General features: G+C 37.7%; 1 protein-coding gene across 1 annotated transcript in view; it reads right to left on the reverse strand.

Moving 5' to 3' along the window:
• Positions 1-22,432, reverse strand: part of LOC131572753 (thyrotropin-releasing hormone-degrading ectoenzyme-like) — a 209,869-nt gene that overhangs the window by 25,599 nt on the left and 161,838 nt on the right. Inside the window, exons 11-12 of the mRNA XM_058826073.1 lie at positions 21,537-21,670; positions 21,382-21,437 (exon numbers count right to left, since the gene is read on the reverse strand). Of these exons, the coding sequence (XP_058682056.1) occupies positions 21,382-21,437; positions 21,537-21,670 (190 nt within the window). The remainder of the gene's footprint in view (positions 1-21,381; positions 21,438-21,536; positions 21,671-22,432) is intronic.

Genomic DNA, 22,432 nt, shown 5'->3' on the forward strand with positions numbered 1-22,432 from the left:
CTTTGAACAGATTCCTGTGGCTATGAAAGACATGAATGAAAAAGTAACTGCCTTTAAGGAAAAAAAAATAAAAATACCCAAAACAAAAGGAAGGTGTTGCTTTGTTGATTTGTAAGATAGAAAGTTGAATCCATAAAATCAACAACTGAGGGCATTTTGCTTGAGAAAACATTTCTACTGACCATCAGCAATTGAAAGGAACTAGTGCTGAAGAAGAAGCTTTAGTTTTACAGTTATTCTCCACATTCTTTTCTCTCTCCTTTAGAACTGCCTTGTCTTCTATCCACCTTAAGCCACCTTGGAAGGACTTATCCAGTGACATCACTTTGGTTCAGGATGTTCCAGCACTTTGCACGTAAATTATGGATTTTTTTTAGGTGTTTATAAATCAACCAGCTAAAATTTTGTCCCAAGACCTCCCCCTGCATGAGAAAAAGCGTAGGGGGGTACAGGACGGGTTCTGAAATAATAGCATTACACGTAAAATGCAATACAGACACAAGCATTTGAAAATTACTTTAAAAAACAAATAGAGAAGATGCCAAGCTTTAGCTTTTGCTTTCACTTTCTTTTTCAGAACAGCACTTTTTCTTAACTATCCAGACTGCAGAAACAAAGTGCAACCCTGTGGGTGTGAACTTTCCAGAAACACATTGTCTACTCTTCTCCCAATGCAGTTGTTTAAATCAAAAGGAGTTAACTATCTACCTAGAGAGGAGATAATGGTTCTCTTTTCATTAAACAGTTCAAATCAGCAATGTAGATTCCACACAGTTCAATTTAATAAGCTACAGTATGATATAGATTTATAGACTAGTTTTTCTCCTTTCATTGCAAATGTTCCTTTAATTTCCATCAATGTGGAAGAAATGCAAATATATAGCAAACAAATAAAATTACACACATTAGTACAGAAATTAACCATTGCATACATGTTAATATAAATTTTTATCTCTGCTGTAATAACATGTAAAAATTGCCTTGCTGCTTGAAATAGTTTGCTTCCTTGCAACGTGCATCACATCTTGCAAGCCTTCATTTTTTACACTCTCTATTGGAAGAATTACACTCTGTTCCCTTCATGTTCTCAGGAAAGAAGTGAGTTCATGTAACAGATTTCAAAAGTATCTATGCCACCCTCCAGTCTGCTTCATGTAATTTTTGTCCACATTTTATCAGCTTTGTATTCAACCTGGTTCTAGCACATACCCCAGTAGTAAAAACAAGATCTCTTGGGGAGCCCACTGTGCCAACTGAGGAACTGAGCAGATATGAAATTAAAGTGGTAAAGCTTTTAGAGTAGGCAGTGGACAAAGTCCAATGCATCTGAAGACAGAATGTTACTCCATTTTATAGGTCTTGTTTGAGAGGCAGCAGAATATCATTGAGTTCTACGTCTTAATACTTCGTAAATAATTCTAAACCTAATTAATGGAGCCAGAAGCTTGCTGGACTGACTGCAGTTAAAAATCTTGGAGATAAAGTTAGCAAAGAGGTAAACTGCTTTAAGTTGCATATACGTAATTAGTTTCTAAAAGAATTTGTGATTATTTTTACTGATAATTTGATTGACATGAAAAAGTGTGGAGTTAGGAGCAAGAGGAATAACTCTAAGAAACATGCTGCTTAAGGAATAAACAGATTAATGTTTATTATAGCTGAACTAATGGACATTTAAGTTCATGTTTTGAACTTAAATCTATTTATATTAAGTGCAAAAAGGAAATCAACACTGCAAAACAGATTATTTCTTTTTAAGCTTAATTTCTCCATAAAGACACATAAGAAGCGAACTCAAGAGATCGATCTCTTATTCCTGGGCTCAGAGTTTCCTGGTGAGTTTCAAAATCATGATTCTTAGATGATGATACTCACTCATCCTGTTCACAACAGCTGTTGCTCTCATCACTCACTGCTTTTAACTTCCAAATTTATCAGACTATGCAATTATGCCTGTCTCACCCCGACTCTCACTTTTCCTATTGTTTCCCTAAGAGTATTGTGCAACTTACAAAAACAGGTTGTGGTAAAGTTAGATTTTTTTCCCTGTTTACTCCCGACCCTTATTCTTTTTCTGGGTATGACCCTAGAAGAGCTTACGTCCAGTATCATCAGAATCAGCCCCTCAACCACACATCAACCAATCCATCCGAAGAATTGGGATGGGGATGAAGGGAGATTCTTGGGGATGAAGGCAAATGAAGGATACTTGGGGCTGAAGGGAGATTCTTGTCATTATTATATAAGTGACAACAAATTCATCACTTCAGATCATGGTTTAGAGGAAAAGTGGTTATGGCTGCTACAATTAAACTCTTCTGTCAGCATGTGCTGGGTAGTAAAGATGCTAAGGTGAACCTCTGAGAGAACTTAAGCACAGACATATCTCAAATCCTCTTACACTGGCAGTTAAGACAGCAACTTTCCTGAAGAAAGCATAAATGCTTCAGGAACATTACCTTGGCAGAATTTTCTTAATATTTTACACTATTTTATTTCATGGATGCCCACAGAAAACCATGATACCTCTACCCTTGTACCCTACTTGCTAAGCCACGTTTATGAACTTTTTTACTCCAAATACACTGCCCTCCGAGACTATTTGGAATTAAATAGCTTCTGTAAGTACATTTACTGTATTCATATAATTATTAATTATATTAATTATTATATATTATGTAAGTACAATTTATTGTACTTATAAGTCAGTACATTTAATGTTTCACCTTTTTGCATAAGAAGTGGCATATAACATGCATGTTATAAATTATTAACTGTATACTATAGTTTTAATACCTTGAGTATTTTCATTCATGAAAAAAAAAAAGGAAATATTTTAGTAAGGGTAAGGCCAAACACTAAGGCTACTAATTTTTTACATTCATTGTTGAGAAAGTAGGATATAAGGAGAAACTCTTACCCTAAACCATAAAAGAGATAAACCATAAAATGTGTAAGAAGTCCTAAAATCCAGATCACAGATCTAGGACCTGTGTGAAGTTTCCCAGGAAGTAGCATGACTACCATGAGAAGCAGGTCAGCAGAAGACAGAACCTCAATAAAGCAGCATGATTGTGTGGTGAACTATATAACTATGACATTCTGCATCTTCACAAAACACAACTGGTTTCTTAACTTTTGTATTTTAGTAAAATCACACTCTTAGTTTACACTAAAAGCTTGTCCAGTGCTAAAAGTTACTTCCAAGACTCCTCTTTCCCAGGGAATTCTGCATTCAGCAAGATGCACTGGGCTCACTTGAACAGTGGCAAACCAGACAAAGGGTACTGGCATGATTCTAGGATTCTCCTTCACTAGCCTGGAAGAACTAGGTTCAAAGATGGTAACATAGGACCTGGTCAGCAAAAGCATTTATGTAGTAGGACAATAACCAAAATGAGGAAAGAAGGCAGAACATAGAAGGAGTTTGTTCTGAGTATCTCTGTGAACTCTTGGGAAAACACGGATCCGTGGAAATGTTGAACAGAAATGTTTCACAATTATTATAACAATAATAAGAAAATTAAAAGCAGCAATCTTCTCATCAAAAGCAAGACTGTAAAATAATTTTCCCTGTCGTGTAATTGCCTAGAAATATTTACTCAAAGGTACTACAAAGCGTAAGTTAATACATACTCTACACGTGCAGCTTGACTTATTACTCTCTCTTTCAAGAAAGTCACTGGAAGGTCAGTGACAGAAATCCTTATTTTTCTTGTGTCTTTTTAGCCATCAATCATATTGTTATCCTTAAGTCCAGCAAAATTACTATCACATATTGCCTGTCAAAGTCCAAATGCATGAGAGTCAGGGCTAAGAGACAAAGTTCTTTTCTAGCCTAGCCATCTTGGAGAGAAATTGAAATATTGTCTGTCACTAGGGGAAGAACTGCTTATGAGCTATACTGAAACCAGGTAACAAGCATAAACACCACCGAAATACTGTGATGTCCAATCTTATGCCTAGTCTGAAAGAGACACAGTTTTCTCTAGGTATGTCTCCAGTAGCCACCTGAGAATCTTAGCAAGCATGTATCTCCTCCTTAAAAAACTCTGCAGAGGAACCTGGGATAGTTTTGGCAAGTATTGTAACAGATAAAATAGTTAAATCAAACAGCGTTGATACATCAACAGTGGCTGAAAGCTTATTGATGTTCAGGTATAACATTTCTCAAGGGCAGGGTTAAAAAGTTTACAAATCTCATCTAGAGTATCTGCAATTAAAAGAGCCTTAAGAATCCATCTAGTGGCTCCCTACCCAAAGCAGATTCGAACCAGTGCCGTTCCTGACAGAAATTTGTTTTGTTTATATAGGCCTCTACCAAGGAACACTACTATTCCAGTACTGCTCTGCCAAGAGGAGATGAGAATATCATAGCTCTGATCTTTTGCCCTGTAAATATTCAGAGTACCAACAGATCCACTTCATGATATATATCAGATGATCTGCTGTTTACATATCTCCAGTGTAAACTACAAAAAGCAGACATCCCTCTTTATAGTATTTCAGATTAGAGAGTTTTGATTCGACATCACGGGTCATACAGAAAGCAGCTTAGACTTAAAACAGCCCCTACAAGCCCTCTCTAAGCCAACTTTACCCATTATTAAGTTTTGAAACACATGACTACAAAAGCAAAATTTAACCAAAAAGATCACATTTGAGATGCTTCATTGCTTTATCAATTTTATGTAAATCTCCTGACTGATCAGTTTACCACCACGTCAATCATTCTGTAGCCACCACTACACACGAGAGTATGTGTTAAGAAACACAGCACCCACATGAGTTTTGTCTTATTATCTATGTTCCTGATTTCACAGTTGCCTGCCAACTGAAGGGGAGAATGGGAGAACAGGAACATGGAGGGGCAAAAATATCTGGTTTAGTTATTAGACAAATTACTTCTAGACAAACATCCTGGTTCAGCAGGTTTTTCATGCTGAAGGAGACCGCTGACGAACTGTATTGAAAACGTGATCTATCATTTTTATAAAAGGACAGAGGTGGAAAAAGATTTTCCATTAGTTATATGTAAGTATTATGTGCTTTATGATATCATATAATATAGTATCATAAGCACCAATGCTTAGCAAGGTACTATCCTGCTTACACTGAAGAAGTTGCTAAAGTGGCCATTGCTACAAAGAGGCAATGAAAAGAAAAAGGAAGTACTGAACATGGTAATGAAATATCCCTCACAAAGCATTCCCAAAATAAACCTCATGGCAGTCAAAAAATAATCTTTAAATTACATGAGCTTTTAATGAATCAGATAAAAACAGAAGATCTAGATTATATTATGAAACAACAGTGTGTATTCAACTGCATTCTGACCTTGATTTGTTCTTTTCACTGAGCCACTGAACTTATGGACAGATCCCAGCACATTCATTTTCCCCTTAGGGACAAAGTACCAAATGGTAGTGTAATTGCCAAGGGAAAATTATTACTCTGTTCTGAATTATTTCTATCATAAATCCAGCAGCAGTCAAACAGATTCTGTCACAAAAACGACAGGGTTGCCGTACAGTGATGAGAGTCCCACATACAAGGGCACCATAAATCCTTTAGTCCCACCACCCAACAAAGACATTATAAGTCATGTGTTTAAATCAAAATTAGAAAATCCAAGCTGGCAGCAAACTGGTCTGCATTACAGAAACAATGGAAATGAGGTGATTTACTTGCTGCTGATTTAAAACTCACCCTGTTTCATCTGTTTCTTAGAAATGTGTAAAACATGACTAGCTTTTTGTCTGGGTAATTTTGAAGGGGTAAAACGCAGCTCTTCAGAACACAGATGTGCAACTCAGATTAGCATCAGCTCTGCTTCTGTGCATGTGCAATATATGAATAATTAGACTATACTCATTAACTCTTAGAGACAGTTTAAAGTTAGGATTCTTAATAACGGATTCATTATTTTACCTTACCAGTCAAGTGTGTGGATTAGAATAAATCACAGAGAAACTTGGCACCAATGGACCTCCACATAAAACTATATCTGCTTTTTCATTTTTTCAGGACCTATCAAGGACTGGTGTCTCTACCGACGTATTCAGGATATTCTTTCCCAGAGTCCTTTAACAGCAATTCCTTGATAGCTGAGTAAAAACATATATGTTGAACCCTGACATGTCAAAAAAGCTTTAGGCAAGGTGTCCCATACAACTAGAAAATTAACTCTTGTAAAGTCACAGATTTCCCGCGCAACTACTGCAAGGCTAGAAGTCAACAATTAAAAACTTAGGATGACTGGCATCCATGTTAAACCACAGAAGCTACAGAAAGAATGCTTTATCATAGAAAACTAATGGACCATCTGTAAAAAAGGCCCTGTGATCTCTTTTATCAAAGAATAATTACCTCATCCTTCCCTCCCAGGATTGAACTGACTTTATATAAGGACCATGTAAGGATTTTATTTTTCTAAGATGCCAAAATGGCTTGATGGAGGCACTATGATCTGTACCAGCTATGGACTTCCATATAAACAGGAGAGGAATGCATATCTGCTCTTTGATGAATACAATAGCAAGTTTTGGCTTACAAGATCATTTTAAAAACTACATTTAGCATTCAATTAGCATTCAATCTCTCCAACATTGAAAGATTCAGATAGTAAGACAGTTTTAAGTGAAGCCCGCTTCTTATTATGTTTTCTCACATGCAGAATATTTAAGGACTCTTCAAGTGACATTCAACTCCACACAAGAGCATTTGAAGCATCCTACAAAGAATGGTTTGAATTCAATGTAATTATGTGGCTTAAATTATCTAGCGCAGTTTTAGAGTTGCCACACAGGCAAAGACTAATATTAATTTGAATTACTCACCTCTGCTGAAAGCAGAAGAAAACCTCAAATCTAAACCCCTCTATGCTTGTTAAAAAAACTCCTTCAAACTGTAGTTCACAATCTCTCCCTTCCTCTTCTTCCCCAAATGAAAGAAAAATTATTTAAAAAGGAGTAATACAAGAAGAAAAGGAATAATCTCAATGCTAAAAATTAAGGCTATGCAGTAAGGTATGTCATTTTTTTCATCATCATGAAACCATGATTTTTGAGAAGTATGTAATTCACAGAGTTAAATTAAGTACAGAAATTTGAATGTATTTCAGGAGCTAATAGACATCAATTTCAGAAGATTCAATTACTATAAGTGTTATTTATTTTCTTTCTTGGTGATTTTTGTTGGGAGGGGTAGAATGAAACAGCATTTCTATTCATTAAGTTGTCAACAGGTGATGGTATCTATGAGAGCATGTTTGAGCAGAATTAAAATTGAGTTAGTTTATTATTATGCACAATACTTTTTCATCATTCCCTGTTTGCCTGGTCTAATGTTTATAATTTGCATATCAGTCAGCCAAGTGAAATATGTGTTTAAAAGCTAGAAACTTCATACAGATAGCACAAAGTTCAAAACACACACACACAATCCAAATTATGTTTGCCAGAGTATCTACAGAACTGGATATTCCTTTTCTAAAGACAATTCCCAATAAACATATTTATAATAAAAAGATTCTCTGAAATTCTCTTAAACCCTCACCTATTCTCTTATCTCTATTTTGCAGAAAGGAGGAAGACAGAAACAATTTAAATGATTTTACTAAGATCACCTAGGAAGGCTACAACAGAAACAGCATCCCAGGTTTCTTCAGTCCCTCTGCCTTAGTCATAACACAGTCCTTCCTGTCATTTATTGCTTGATTCCTGGGTAGAGGAAAACACACTTCTAGCCAGACAGGAAGTAGCTAATCTATTACAACATTCCAGCAGACAGAACATACATGGACAAAGACCAGACCTCCTCTAGACAACAATCCTGGTCAACAGCAATCAAATAATCTCAAAAATTACATCATTTCTGAGAAGCAATGGTCAAAACAGCAGGCAAAGCAGTGAGCAGCCTGTGATAGCAGACTTCTTGCTTTATGTTAATGAGGCAGCCTTTTACAACTAGAAAAGTTGGTTTATGCCTTCATTTGTATACCCTCTGCTAATGCTATAGGAAAGTCAAGGTGTTTAGATCAGCGACTTTAGATCAGCTTCTCAGAGTGGCTTGTTTTTTCTACCTTAACCAATGTAGCAGTGTTGAGGTGCCTCAAGGAGGCAAAGATTTAGTTTGAGATAAGCATTGTTAAAGTGGAGGCAGGACTGTAAGGTGTGAATTTTGACCTTTCGGTTTCGGGGATGGGCCATGTGAGGCCTGGATGAAGTTGTCCCACCCCAGACCCCTCGTGGGGGGCGGCCCAGGAGTTCTGATTGGGTTTGAGCCCCTGGGGTTTCTACCTTGTGTTCCTAGTGGTCTCTGACCCTGAACTCAACCCTGGTTCTGTCCCTCAAAACCCATCACCCTGCCTTTGTTCAGCGCTCTCTGCCTCTGAATCTGAGTTTGTTCCCATGCTGGATAAATGTTTTCATGAGCAGAAGCCCATCTTGTTGGTGTCCCATACTGGTTCCTGGTAACTGTAGCTTCTCTGGACATGATCCTGTCAGACCCACAGAAAGGAAAGTAATCAGGTTCTGGGGTAAGGGGTCAAAAAAAGCTGCTTGTTTTGAGAGGACAGTTGCAGGCAGAGATTAGGGCTGATCAGGCAGCTGTGGGAAAGAAAAAGGGCTATGTAAATGAGATTAGGTCCCAGGGAATGGATGTATGCTTGCTATGACAGGATAGGCCCCCAAAGAATTCCACAGGTTTTAAGGCTGTACAAAGACTCTCCCCTGCTCCCAGTACACATTCCTCAAGCCATATTTGCAGCTCTTAGCTCTGTTTCCAGTACTTGAGGTTGCAAAGAAGCCTTCAGCAAGCACCACTCATGAATTCCTCTTCTTGTTTAACCTCAAACTCAAGTATTTTTTGAAGCATAATTCAGACCTAGTTCAATTAATGCTCCCAAAACAAATTTCAGAGATTGTTCTCTTCCCCTCTCATTACACAGCAGCCCCTGGCAGCTGCACTGCAGCAGATACATCCATACCAAGCTGACTTCAGAGACCAGCTTGAACTCTGAGACAAAGACCATGTGGTAAAAATACAATGAGTTAACAAGTATTAGCTAAAAATAACTCTGTCACTCCCTTGAAACCAGTCAGGTCTTCCTGACAGTTTATTCTTGGTTTGGCTAAGAACAGAGTTAATGGAGTTTACAGGATAAAACAATTACTGCTATAATTAGTCAGAAGTACCAGAAATAATTTAGGAAATTTTTGCTGGGATGTGACTAGACCAAGACCCTCTCTCTGCACTAAACACTTTGCAGTCAGATCTTGTCAATCAAACAGGGTTGGTTTTTAGTACATGCTGAAGAGTCTTCAACTTCTTCCCCGACTCTCAGCAGATATTTCTATCTTTCAAGATGCTGTCACAGCACCAACACTTCCCTGCAATGTGCTGTATGATTTGCTTTACTGCCTTAGGTATGCAACAAGATCAGCTACACAAGTGATACACGCTAGAGAAGCAGAATTTACTTTTAATGTGCTTAGTTGCAGGAATTGCTTTGATTCCGCTTGTTATGAACACATACAAATGTTAGCTGAAATTCATTATCTCCACATAAAGCAGATACCAATGCCGTGATATGTCACAGAACATAGAGACTGACATGCAGCATATGGAATGAATGATGGCTACCTCAAAATAATTGTAACTTTCCATTTTCTCTAAAAAAGGCACAGCTACTTTGGCCCATTGAGAGAGTATTTATGTCAAAAGAAACCAAACAACTTCTCTAGGAAACCATATCTAAATCAATTGCTAGTGAACCATAACCAAAATTTGCCTGACAGTGAATAGAAGCTACTATGGCATCTGCTAAAATAATTCAGATGAGGCCTCATTTATTAAAACAGTAAATCTATACCACTATTAATCAAGCGTGATACAAAGTATTGATCTAATACTCACTCCTTTAGCTGGTACTCAGAGGCACTAATTAAGGGAGCTGCATAACACATCTCGTTTTTCTCTGAGTTGAACTATTAGAAAATGCAATCAGGAGTAAAGATAAAGGCTACAATAAAACTGCAGTTTACTAATTTAAATGGACCCTATATGACTCTTTCTGAATAGCCCAACAAAACAAACTCAACAAGCCTGAATGTGGCTGTTTGTGGAGACTTTTGTGGCAAAATGGTTAGGCGAGAAAGGCCATGACTGTACAAACTTGCTAAAGATAAAACATAACTAGTGCAGAGATAGTCTCAAGGCCGGATTGCCCTTGAGATGTGGGGAGGAGAACAAGAATGTGGTAAACAGAACGAAAAAGAAGGAACAGGGACGGTCTGGTAATCGCAAGAATGCAGAGGCAAATAGCTATGTTTCGTAGTGTCATAGATAGCAGAATAACCAATGATGAGCTATACTTTTGCAATATGTATGAGCTAATTAAATCATGTATTTAAACACGAGTGTAAGGATCAATAAACGAGATTTGCTTGACGACCACCTGGTGTCTGCGTCTCCCTTCTCCGACAAATGGTGACCCCGACGTCGACCCCCTCCTGAAAAGAAAGCGGGGGAGAGAACGCGCCACGGTCGGTGAAGTAGTGTTGGGGCCCGATGCACCCGGGTCGGTGCTAAACGACGAAGGGAAAGCACCCTCAAGGATCACATCGGTGGTCTTGAGCCATACGTGCTGCCGAAGCCGGAAAGGTGCAACAGCGCTGACGACAAAAATGGACAGGCAAGCAGCATATAATTTATTTTTGGGGTTATTAGATAAGCTGGGGGTTAGAGACATAAATCCTAGAAAAGACGTACCGGGATTGCTAGCATGGGGTCACGCGAAGGGTTGTTTTTCCAACCCGCACACAGTACATGAATTGAGTGAGTGGCGTAAGTTAAGAGATGTGTTGTGTAAAGCAGTTTTAGAAAAAGATAAAACAGCAACAAAGTTAAGAAAAATTTGGCGAGTTGTGCATAATACTCTATTGAAACATCAGGCAGAAAAAAGAGCGGCTCAGCAAGCAGTAGAAGCCTATAAAAGAAATGCACGGTATGGAGATCATGAACCTTTAGCGCCAAGTATCTCTCAAGTAATTATACCTGCTTCTAGCAGTTTGGGCACAGATGATTGTGCTTGGCCCTCGGCGCCCCCTCTCACTGAGTCCACAGAGGATGCTGAAGTGCCTGTCGTAGCCACCTCTGATATTAAGGACCCTTCAGCCCAATCTGTTAAGCCTGGAATGCGTAGTTCACAATCTCCGCCAGAGCCAGATCCTGTCCCTGGGGCAGAGAGTGACCTGTGGGAGGAAATGGCTAGACAGAGGAGAGAAGCATGGAACGCATTGGCTAAGCATGGGCTAGAGAGTGGGGATGAAGTCACCGTGGAGGCGGCAAGGACGTGGGCTCTGCCTGTAGTTTACACCCCGGGGGTAAACCAACAAGGACATGCTATTCAGTTAGGGACTTATACACCTTTTGATTGGAAGTTATTAGCTCAGCTGCGACAGACAGTGAGTCAATTTGGATTTAAGAGTGAACCAGCTAAACAAATGATAGACTATATATTTGATACGCATTTGCTAACTGTCAATGACTGTAGAAGCATTGTGAAACTGATGTTTATTCAACATCAGCAGCTGCTGTTTAACGCACATTGACAAGCTTTAGTTCAAGAGTCAGTTGCAGTTCAAAGAGGACCAGGTGATCCATTACAGGGAATTATAGGAAAAGAAAATAATGAGAAAAAAGTTCCACAGGGAACGCTGAAACAACGAACAGAATCTGTTCAGTTATGGCAGGATGTGATATATCCAGAACTATTTGCTTCATTTTTGGAGTCATTTTTAACATTGCTATCTTATTTAAGTTCCATCTTTACCACCCTGGAAGAAAAGAAGCCAGATTTAGACTGGTTTCCACCCGAACCAGGAAGATATAAGGGAGCGAGGTGAGCGCAGGGAACAAAGGCACCCTGGGGGTAGAAGCAGCGCAAGAAAAGTTCCAAGACCTCTGATCGCCGTTGTTAGCACCTGGCCGTGAGAGACTTTTCGTGTAAAATCGCCTGCTTTTGCATAATCATGCCCTTTTTTTTTTTTTCCTCTATCAGCAAACAACAAGAGAGATTGAGAGAAAAAACTGCATTTGTTAAAGTTAACTTTGTGAAGTTTTTTTTTTCTTTCTCTCCGTTTTTCCTCGCTGCGAGAGTATGTGGAGAATGTGAAGAAAGATAAGAGCAGAGCTGCAGCAGCAGCAGAGCGGGCCGTCCACCCCCCCGCTCCCTCTCTCGAGGGGGGGCACTGGGACGGTGCCTAGTTTGTTGCAGAGTCGTAATTTACTAAGTTTTCAAAATGTTTTTATATACCATTGTAGAGTTAATTTTGTGTTTTAAGTAATTGTGAGTTTATGCAATTGCAGTTTTTAAGATTTTACTATAGAAATTATTGTGGTTTTTTAAAAGTTAAAAAAAAAAAAAAAAAAAAAAAAAAGTGTTTAAGGTGAATACTAACAGGGTTGCCTTGCAAAAATTAGTTTTAGAACTCAAGGTTAAAATATGGTGTGATTTATAGCTTTTAGGAAAACCTTCTTCCAATTAATGTTATCTACAGAAGAGATTTGTGGTTTAAAAAATAATTAGTCAAGAGAATTTTATTGTATAAGACAAAGCTAAGTTAAAGTATATATTAACACATATAACTGTATATTTACCAATTTGGATTTTAGATTTTAGTTTAAAAAATTGGACTTAATGTTTTTAAAAAGTGCTACAAAAGCTGGATGGCAACTTGCCAAATCCCATGTTGTTGTGGTGGTTTTTCTCTAGAAAAACTGCACTTTAACATCCTAACCAATTTAAGTATATATTAGGCAAATTTTTATTATGAATAAGTATTTTTAGTAACATTTGCTGTTATTGTGGGTTATTCTCAAAGCTAGATGACATAGAATTGTGATGTGTTTGCTACATTTTTATAATCTTTATAGTGAATCCATGTTATTGTTATATTGTGTTTAAAAGGTATATATTAAACTTTTAGTTGCTTTTTTGTAGTAACAAAATAAGATTAAATTATGTTTTCATTTAATATAGATTAAGTGCTAATAAAATTAAGGATAGTCAAGTTTTATAATGTTTAGGCTTGAATGTTTTTAAGTTAAGTTTTCTAACTTAGATATTCTTTTAAGGTTAAGTTTGTTATTTCTTTTTGTCATATATAATTATTGTTGAGTTTAGATATTGTTTGATTGAAATTGTTTTATGTTTTCTTGGAGACACTTGTTTAAACTGCAAAGTATAGTTGTTTTCTTAGAGAGAGGAGGGCGGCCACAGCTGAGACAGCTGTGATGGAACACTGGTGAACACCTGCTGGTGGATAGAAGTGAATGCAGTTTGTGACACCCTTGACTCCATCAGGAGTTCTACTGGTTGTTGCAATCTCTGCAGTTTTTGTTTGTTATAGTTTTTGTTTGTTATAGTTTTCTTATTTTTCAGTGTTTCCAGAATTTTAAGAAGATGTGCCATTGCTGAGGATCAGCTGCCATGGGGGAGGCTCCAGATTAAACCAACTGCTGAATGGTTTAATTGGTCTGGTATCTAAGGCTCCTGATCATTTGCTTTGTAAAAATGCATTTTAACAGTTTGCTGTGCTATAAGCATCTCATAGCTGCTACTATTGAGAACCTTGTTTTAGAAATGAGTTAAGAGGCATCTTTCCAGTTTAAAGCCAGGCCCTGGCCAAGCCTTGACTTTACCTGGACAGAATGTTTGCCAACAGATCCAGATATTTTCTGTCCCAAATCAGTATTTGAGTCACTTTTTGACTCAGCAATTTGACCCTATTAATATGACAGCTGGATCAATTTTGAAGTGGGCTTGGAGAATCATTTTCCGGAGGTGATGATCCAATCCTTCACTGATTTTTGTTTCTGTTTGTTTGCTAACTATGGGATGCTAGTGCAGTGTTTTAGTAATTAATAGCAGTTTTATATTATATATGTTATTAATAATGTTTAAAATTTAATTGATTTTTAACTAGTATAAGTTCTTATTAATTGTGTATATGGTTTTGTGTTAATGTTGAACAGAAGTACATTTCATTTTTATTTTTTTTAAGAAAAACGGGGGAAAATGGATGCCCCACAAGCATTTAATTAGTGTAATTTATTAACTTCAAGGAGAGAAGTGTCTGTGTTTTGTTGGCAGGTTCAAAAAGGTCACCTGTCCATCTGACCAGACTGTGTGCCTCTGAACACATGAGATCCAGTGAACAGAGAAGTCATCACACAGCCTTGGTACTCCAGACATGGATCAGAAGTGGACCTGTCAGGACACAGTTGTGTCTAAACACTACATAGACAGTTGCCAACAGAGATTTTATGTTGTTATTATGATGTTGTGTCTCTACCAATTTTTCAGGTATCCTTTGTTTTAAGATTTAGAAAGATCTGAAGAACAACTTGAACATCAAAGCCCTCAGTCACCGATCAACTGCCAGCTGACATCACGAGAGCAGTGAACGTTCCAGGACTGAATCGTGCTGGAGAAATTCTGTAGAAGATCTAAGAAGTGTAGAGACTCCATTTAATTGTATATAAAGCAAATTGTAGTTGTGTGTTTACCCTTTTAGCAAATTGCTTTCACGTTTAGACTACATATATATAGAGCACGTGTGTTAAAAGTAGTTAGATAATAGTTTAAAACAAAGTGTTTAGAAGTATGTATAAAAAATAACATTAGAATTTTTAAGACTAATATACCTTATATTTTAGCAAATTAATTATTCATAGAGAGGGGAGAATATGTTATAGTTTAGGGCATTGCGCTGCGGAAGAATTCGGGATTGTAACGGGAAGCTGCTAGACCCCCTCTCTGTTAAGATAGCAAAACCTGCAATTAGCCAATAGCACCCAGGTGTGACGTATGCAGATGAGAGTAACACAGTGACCCCCAGGCTATAAAATGTTAAGTTTCCCTGCAATAAATCGCCATATTACCATCCATCACATTGATGCAGTGGGATATGGACCGCGCAGCTGAAGATAGCCGCCCGTGCTGGTTCCAGCCAGGGTACCAGCCTTGCTTGACCCCGACATATGGTGCCGAAACCCAGGAACAAAAAAAGTGAGACAAGAAAAAAGCAAAGATACCCTGAGTCAAGGAGCAGCGGTCAAGATAGTGAGTCTATTCTTGACGAGAGAGCCTGGGCCCAGAAAGATGATAAAATCATCGAAAAAGGTTAGATTGTAAGTTGTAAATTAATTAAGTCGTAAACCTAATTCGCTTGTTATTACAAGGCGTTGGGTTGTCAAAGTCATAAATGAGTTTGTAAGGTTTATCCACCCTAAGGTGTGGGACAGATGTACTAAAACACTTGCCAAAAAGAAAACGGGGGAAGTGTGGAGACTTTTGTGGCAAAATGGTTAGGCGAGAAAGGCCATGACTGTACAAACTTGCTAAAGATAAAACATAACTAGTGCAGAGATAGTCTCAAGGCCGGATTGCCCTTGAGATGTGGGGAGGAGAACAAGAATGTGGTAAACAGAACGAAAAAGAAGGAACAGGGACGGTCTGGTAATCGCAAGAATGCAGAGGCAAATAGCTATGTTTCGTAGTGTCATAGATAGCAGAATAACCAATGATGAGCTATACTTTTGCAATATGTATGAGCTAATTAAATCATGTATTTAAACACGAGTGTAAGGATCAATAAACGAGATTTGCTTGACGACCACCTGGTGTCTGCGTCTCCCTTCTCCGACAGCTGTTGAAATTTTGAAGCATTTTGAAGTACATTAATTGCACTGAGAATTTCTGTCTTTGTCACCTATTTATTATCCAGACCCAGCATTTCACATGGGCCCTCAAATGCCTTGACTTCTCCCAACATTACACTAAACAGGACCTGAAGTAACACAAACAAATGTAACATGGAACCAGCTAGCCCACATATGTTGGAAGTCTTCAAATGTTGCAAGAAATGAAATCAATTTCTGTGAAGGGAGACAGCAATGATCATTCCAGCTCCATAGTTTAGTTTTGGTTTGCATGTATTTCCACCAGAAATTTAAAGAAAGCTTTTTCCCATTTCAGCAGCAATAATTCTGGATTTTATATGGAAGCAGATGAACTATAGGCTTAGTTATGAGACAACTTTCAGTTTCCAGATATAAGAACAGCTAATCATTTTGTGGGATGGTGCTGCCTCAGGTAGCTGAATGGATGAAATGTTTTTTGCCTCAGTGTCAAGACTCCACAGCCAGGAATTAATTTTTTCAGAAACAGTAAAATAGCGGGTTCTAAATACATGATTTTCCAGATCCAAAAAGCAATACTTGATTAAGGAAGACTTACTTTTAAAATTAATTTCTCTCTACAAGTTGGTGAGAAAGTAACCTGGAGTCAGCATTAGCTTACTTCAGTATTTTACTTCTGGAATCAATCTTGGAGTCAAATGTACCAGCTGTTAAAGATAAATTTGTGGCAAGGGAGATAACTTGGATTTATATATTGAAAAGTAGGTTGGTACTGCCTTTTCCCTTGACCTCAGACTTGGTTTTATAGAGTCAGCAGAACTCACAGCTTAGAAAGAAAAAAACCACAAAGAATTGTTTAACAGCAGGAAAACAATCATCATAACTCATCATATATCCATTTGCACCAGGATCCTGGTTTTGGTCTGGTGTAGGAAATTCTGATAGAGAGGAACACTTAGAAGGCCATCTACAACACTTAGTTCACAGAAAATTTTGACAGCACATTTTTTTCTTGTTGCTCATTTCTGATACAGCTGTCCATATTTGTGAAGCCTACAGAAACAAGCTTCATTTGAAGAGATTAGGGGCTCAATCTGCCCCTAATCTGTGCGTGGAAATGGACAGCACTCCAACACAGTCATCCATCCATGGAGCCTAAGAACAATTACCAACGACACTGCTTCATGCTTTCTCATTCGGTGCTTACAGTGCTGGACACAACAATAGCTATTTTAGATGACAGTAAAAGAGATATTCACAGTCACATCTGAGTCAGTACTGATTAACATTAAAGACAAACCAGACCTATTTCTTTCACATAACACTAGATTAGGTCAACCAGTTTAATGAGGGAAATCTTTTATGAAGATTTAGAGCTCATCAAGGAAGAACCAGGGGTGACACACCACTTCTAACATTAAGTGAGCAATTTATCTTATGTGGTTAAGTGGTTTTGAGAGGTCAGGTGCATGTTTCTCTCCATTAACTGTCAGTACACTACAAGGTGAGAATGTCAGATTTACAGGTCTACTTTTGGGATGCCTAAAGAAAATTGGGAAGCATCCCAACTCACATAGTCACTAATTGACCCCTTACCCTAAGGAAAGAGAAAGATGTGAGAAGTTGACAACATTACTGACATTCTTACGAAACAGTTCGACCTTTGTTATTTATTGTGACACTGCTTATTGGAGCTACCTGATTTTCCCTCTGCTACATTTAAGCTTAGAAGAGAACCACAGTTCTGTTTGTCTTCTTGTGGCTTCTGGGCTTTCTCGGTCAATGTTTTCTAGTATCATTTACAAGAATCAATGTATTTTTTAATTCTACTGAAACTTTGTACAAACAAAAAGCTGAAGAATCTTCAAGAAAGAAAATGGAATGTCAAGGTGCTGTTCTTGCTCAAGAATATGGGACATGAATTGCCATAAGCTATGTTCTGCCAAGGCAACAGCTTTTCAGATCTTAAGGGTATGTGCATGCACTACAACCAACAATTAGGCTTAAAAATCTGAAAAATAAACATGTTGTAACTTTCTTTTGTTGTTATTATTCCACTAAACTCTCCCTGATGAATGTCACATAAACCAAAATACAGCAAGAAGGAAGATGAAGGAATGTATTTCCATATAAAATGGTGAAAAACCCCAAGAAATTAAAAGCTATAGAGCTTAAAATATTCCTTGGTAGTATCAATTAATTTATGTTGTTTATTTTCAAGAAATCACTATGCTGGACAGTAAAAGGATAATGAACATCTCAGAGGAATGAAATCAAAAACACTTTTAAAAATATAAAATGTGCCATTCCAAAACAATTTATATTTAATTTCTTTCATTTTTCTCTAGATGTAAATATTACTAAATTTTACTAAAGAGAAGAGCAGTACTTGTTCCAGAAATAAAATCAATTAGCAGTACAACAACACTAATTCATTATTACAAGTGTAAATTAATCATATCAGGACAGACAATATTATAATAGTGGAAAAAAATTGAGCCAAAACCTTTTGGTATTATCTGTATCAAGTTCAAGTGTGCACTAGGAAGGACTTCAGAAGTTTCTAAGGGGGGGGGGGTATTTTGAAGAAATACAGTCTTCACAGTACAGTAAAATGAACTGTTTACATTAGAATTAGCTTTTGAAAGAACCAGCATGAATTTAAGAAATTGTTTTAATTTTTGCATTATTTTAGCACTAAAAATAATAGCTAAGGATTAGAATTAAAGTATGTATTCCACGGTTCTCTTCCCTCTCTCAAAACATGCATGTTTATAGTTGTAGACAAGAAGAAAACACATCATTGCAACTAGGGACCAAAACTGAAGACTGAATTACTGTTAAAAACAGCCAGTCTTCTCAGAAATCAGATTTGAACTACCAATTACTACTTCTATGTCTGGTCAATAAGGTTCCTCGCCCTCTCTCACGTCACAGACAGAGACAAGTGTACGCATTTAATCTCCCCATCACGTAATGTCATATGGGCAGGGAGAAATACTGTGCATCGGACACAAGACTGAACTAGCACAGCACCCATGACATCCAACTATGGTACTGCTCCAAAATAAAGTGGGGCAACTTTCTGCACTGTACCTTGCAGCCAAGGGAGGGAAAGCTAAGCTGCTTTTAGGCTGACAGTGGCCTTTTGAACAGTGACCTTTCCAGAAAACTGAAAGTCTGTGTTATTCTGATAGCCCTCAGAACTTGTTTAAGGAACACTGCTGTGTCGCATCAAAGCACCAGACACAGCAGGAGAAGCTGCACCACACTGCAGCATCAGGGTTCAATTCCCATTACCTGTCCCACCAAAAGCTTCTCCAACTGCTTTCGTATTCCACGAAGTTCTGATGCTTTGACATCAAGACAAGCCTTCAACATACTGCTAAGAATCTCTTAATGCCTTCTTAGTCCTATTTATCACAAAGGAACATAGTAAGTATTATGCCTATTCCTGGTCTCTTTTTCTGTCTGGGAGAAGGGGAATGAAAATAAAAAATACCAAGCTTTTCCTAAAAAGTTACCATATTGTCAGCCAGTCAATCAGAATAACTTCAGCATCACTATAATTGTTTGGGTTGTTTGGTTTTTTTTTAATAGGAAGATGATAAATTGATACCGTAACGAAGATTAACAAGAAGTATACCCTGCATGGCAAGTTTAGCCAGGTCCACATATCTTATTGCTACTCTTGAACTACAAACCATGAATCTACTGTTTGCAAACAGATCCTTCCTCCAATCAGACTGGCTTATGAGGCACACACTCAAGGTAACACTACTGACAGGACTCTGGAAACAGGAGTCTAGCTACATATCCCTATTGGAAAAATATTTCCTCTTGAGTTATATCCATGTATGCACATGTGTCTAGACATGTATTTATAGCTCCACTACTTTTTCTTCACAGTGCATGAAGACCAAATGCAGCAGCAGTCTGCAGACCATCATTAACAAAACGAAGTTTTTATAATGTGAAACCTTGTGAGGGCTCTCGTGTAGTTACCCCTGAGAAAGGTGCCGGATCTAGTATCCCCAAGTATCCCCATAAAAGTACTTCAGAAAATTAGTGGGGAATGCATTACTCATCCAATCTTTTGAGCGGTTTTTAGGTAGAGAAAACTTGGCCAGACAATGCAAGTTGGGTCTTTAATCAAGACTTCACCTTAATACGCTACGAACAAGACATCCTAGAGCACTGGCTCAATACTGACTCAGAAGAAAAACACTCGACAAAAACTGGCTTAAGAAGCAGCATTTTTCAGGATCTAGACTTTCAGGGAAGTCTAGCTACATCGGACTGCATTCAGTGCATGGAAAAAGGTGACATACTGGCTCTCTGGAACTGCACACTGAGGTGTCAAAATCAAATAAAATTGGAACAGATTAGGACTTTACTCAACATTTGGTAGTTCTTCTAATAGTGTAGTTATTTCAGAATACTCTGCAGTATTCTTCTAGACAGAGAGTAGACAAATCATGATCATCTGAAGTCTGATGTAATGATGTATTTCTAGTTCTTTACTGTTACCAGTGGGAAGAAGTCACAAAGCAAGAATGAAGGGCAGCGCCAAAAGCAAATGGATACACCTCTCCCCATGATACCTCCTTCCCTACTACATCTCTGGACTGTTAAGTAGGGGCTAAACACTACTTTATGTCAGCAGCAGGAACAGAGTGGTAGGGCACACAACTGTGTTTTACTGCAGTGATGCTAGAACATCACTGAGCTGCGACACTGTCACTGAAGCCCAAACACCTCCAGTGACCATTTTTAGTTAAATGTAAAGACAGTAGCATCAAGAATCCTTTTCATGCTACCTTTGACATGACAGTGCAAGTAAAATCACATTATTTGCAATTTTGCAATTAAATCTGTAATTATGCAGTTAAAAACCTATACTAATGCTGTGTTCCCAGGTACCTCAAAATCAAAAAGTTACAAATATTCCACTATTTTCCTCTTATTTTACACTTTCACTATCAACATACTGGATTTCAAAATGGGGACCAATCCATTGCCTCCATTTATAAAGAAGGCTCTACCTAACCAGCACTATATGTGTTAATTATTAACTCTCATTGTAATAAAACAGAAAATGTTGCATAAGTTCCAGAAATGTTCAATGGAACTGCTTTTCCATTATGTTTGAAAAGCACTACAGAGAAAAAAAAAAAAGTCTGTTCTAGCAGATTGTAAGAAAAGATACTGGAAAAATCATCTAACAGTACAAGTTAGGACAAAATAATTACTGAAGCTTGAAGGTGCCTTCCATCTCAAATTAAATACAGCAGAAGGATCAGTGGTAAAAGAAAGGAGAGGTGGGACAACTGGGAGAAATGGAAGAGAAAGCCCTCATTCATTAGAGAAAGAGGAAAGAGATTATTTATCTGCAAAGTGTTAAATTGAACTTGCTGCAAAATTGATCAAATCTCTTCAGACTCGGAAATACCCTACGGCAATTATTGATCAAGAGCAGTGAATGCGCTTCAGACCATGTTTATGTGCGATACAAAAAAAAAATAAATATTTTTTTTTAAAAAAGCAGGGGAGGGGAATTAAAGTGTGTTTAACACACACTTAACTTTGAAACACACTCTACTGCTGAGTTAGTGGTTGCATGAGTTATTGCAACAATGTGCATGAGGATAGATGATCTTCAGGAAAACATACCTGGCTAGATTGAATGCATCATCAATCAAGCCTGCTCGATTACTGACAGAGATAACCTGTGAGGAGGAAGCACAAAAATTGAACCATTTAGATTTAAGGTGATGAAATAGTGAAGGTTCATCTATGAAAGCACATTTTAGGGATGACAAGATTACCTCATGGTTCCTTGTTAGCTGATTAATTAGTAGCCTCCAATTCCTAATATCGTAATTAACTCTAAAGTAGCCAGTCTGGTTTATGTTCCCCAGCAACCAACTTGCGTCTTCCAAAGCAGGAATTCTGTGGTGTTCTGGAAAAAAAGAAGAAGGGAAGGGGTATTGGTTTTAAAACATTCTAAAGATACATCTGTTACATTTTCTCCTTCTTTAAATATACATGAAGACAGTAAAATTAACTGAAAGACTAACAAAAATACTGTGTTTGATTAATAATTTCCTTTATCTGTAGACAAATATATCTGTATCTGATGTAGAGAAATGCCAACTGACATTCCCATAGGGTCCTTTTACCCACAGAGGACTTCAATTGTGCTTTTTCTTTCCTGGCAAATATTTTTTTATGAGCAGTACCCACTTTAAGTCTGGTACTCTTATTCTGGCCATGCTTAAATAGTTTCCTACAATTGTAACTCAAAAAATTCAATGAATGTGCTATAGAGGGAGGAGTAAACCTGTGATTAAAAAAATTGATTCTTAAGTGTTTCTGCATGTATTTGATTAAGTTTTTACACTGGATTTTAAATTAAAGTACTTCCAGTTGTACAGCTTCTAGCTACTAAGCACTGAGAACCTCCTCTTTAGAGCTAGACCAATTAACCTTATACCACCTAACCTGTTCTCTATCTTTCCCCTTGTTTTAAGTAATCAGTTGAGGGCTGAAAGTCTACATTTATTCCTGTTTTTTGTGCAGTTAGGCACTCCACAACTATTTGCAGGAATAGGGATTTCAAAATTTCAACAACAGAAATGCCCTGAACTCACAACGTGTACTTCTTTTTCATCATGCCACAAAGCATCAGGCTTCAATACCTCTGGAAGAAGTGTTCGAACTA

Source organism: Poecile atricapillus, chromosome Z (assembly GCF_030490865.1).
Source record: "Poecile atricapillus isolate bPoeAtr1 chromosome Z, bPoeAtr1.hap1, whole genome shotgun sequence".
NCBI lineage: Eukaryota > Metazoa > Chordata > Aves > Passeriformes > Paridae > Poecile > Poecile atricapillus.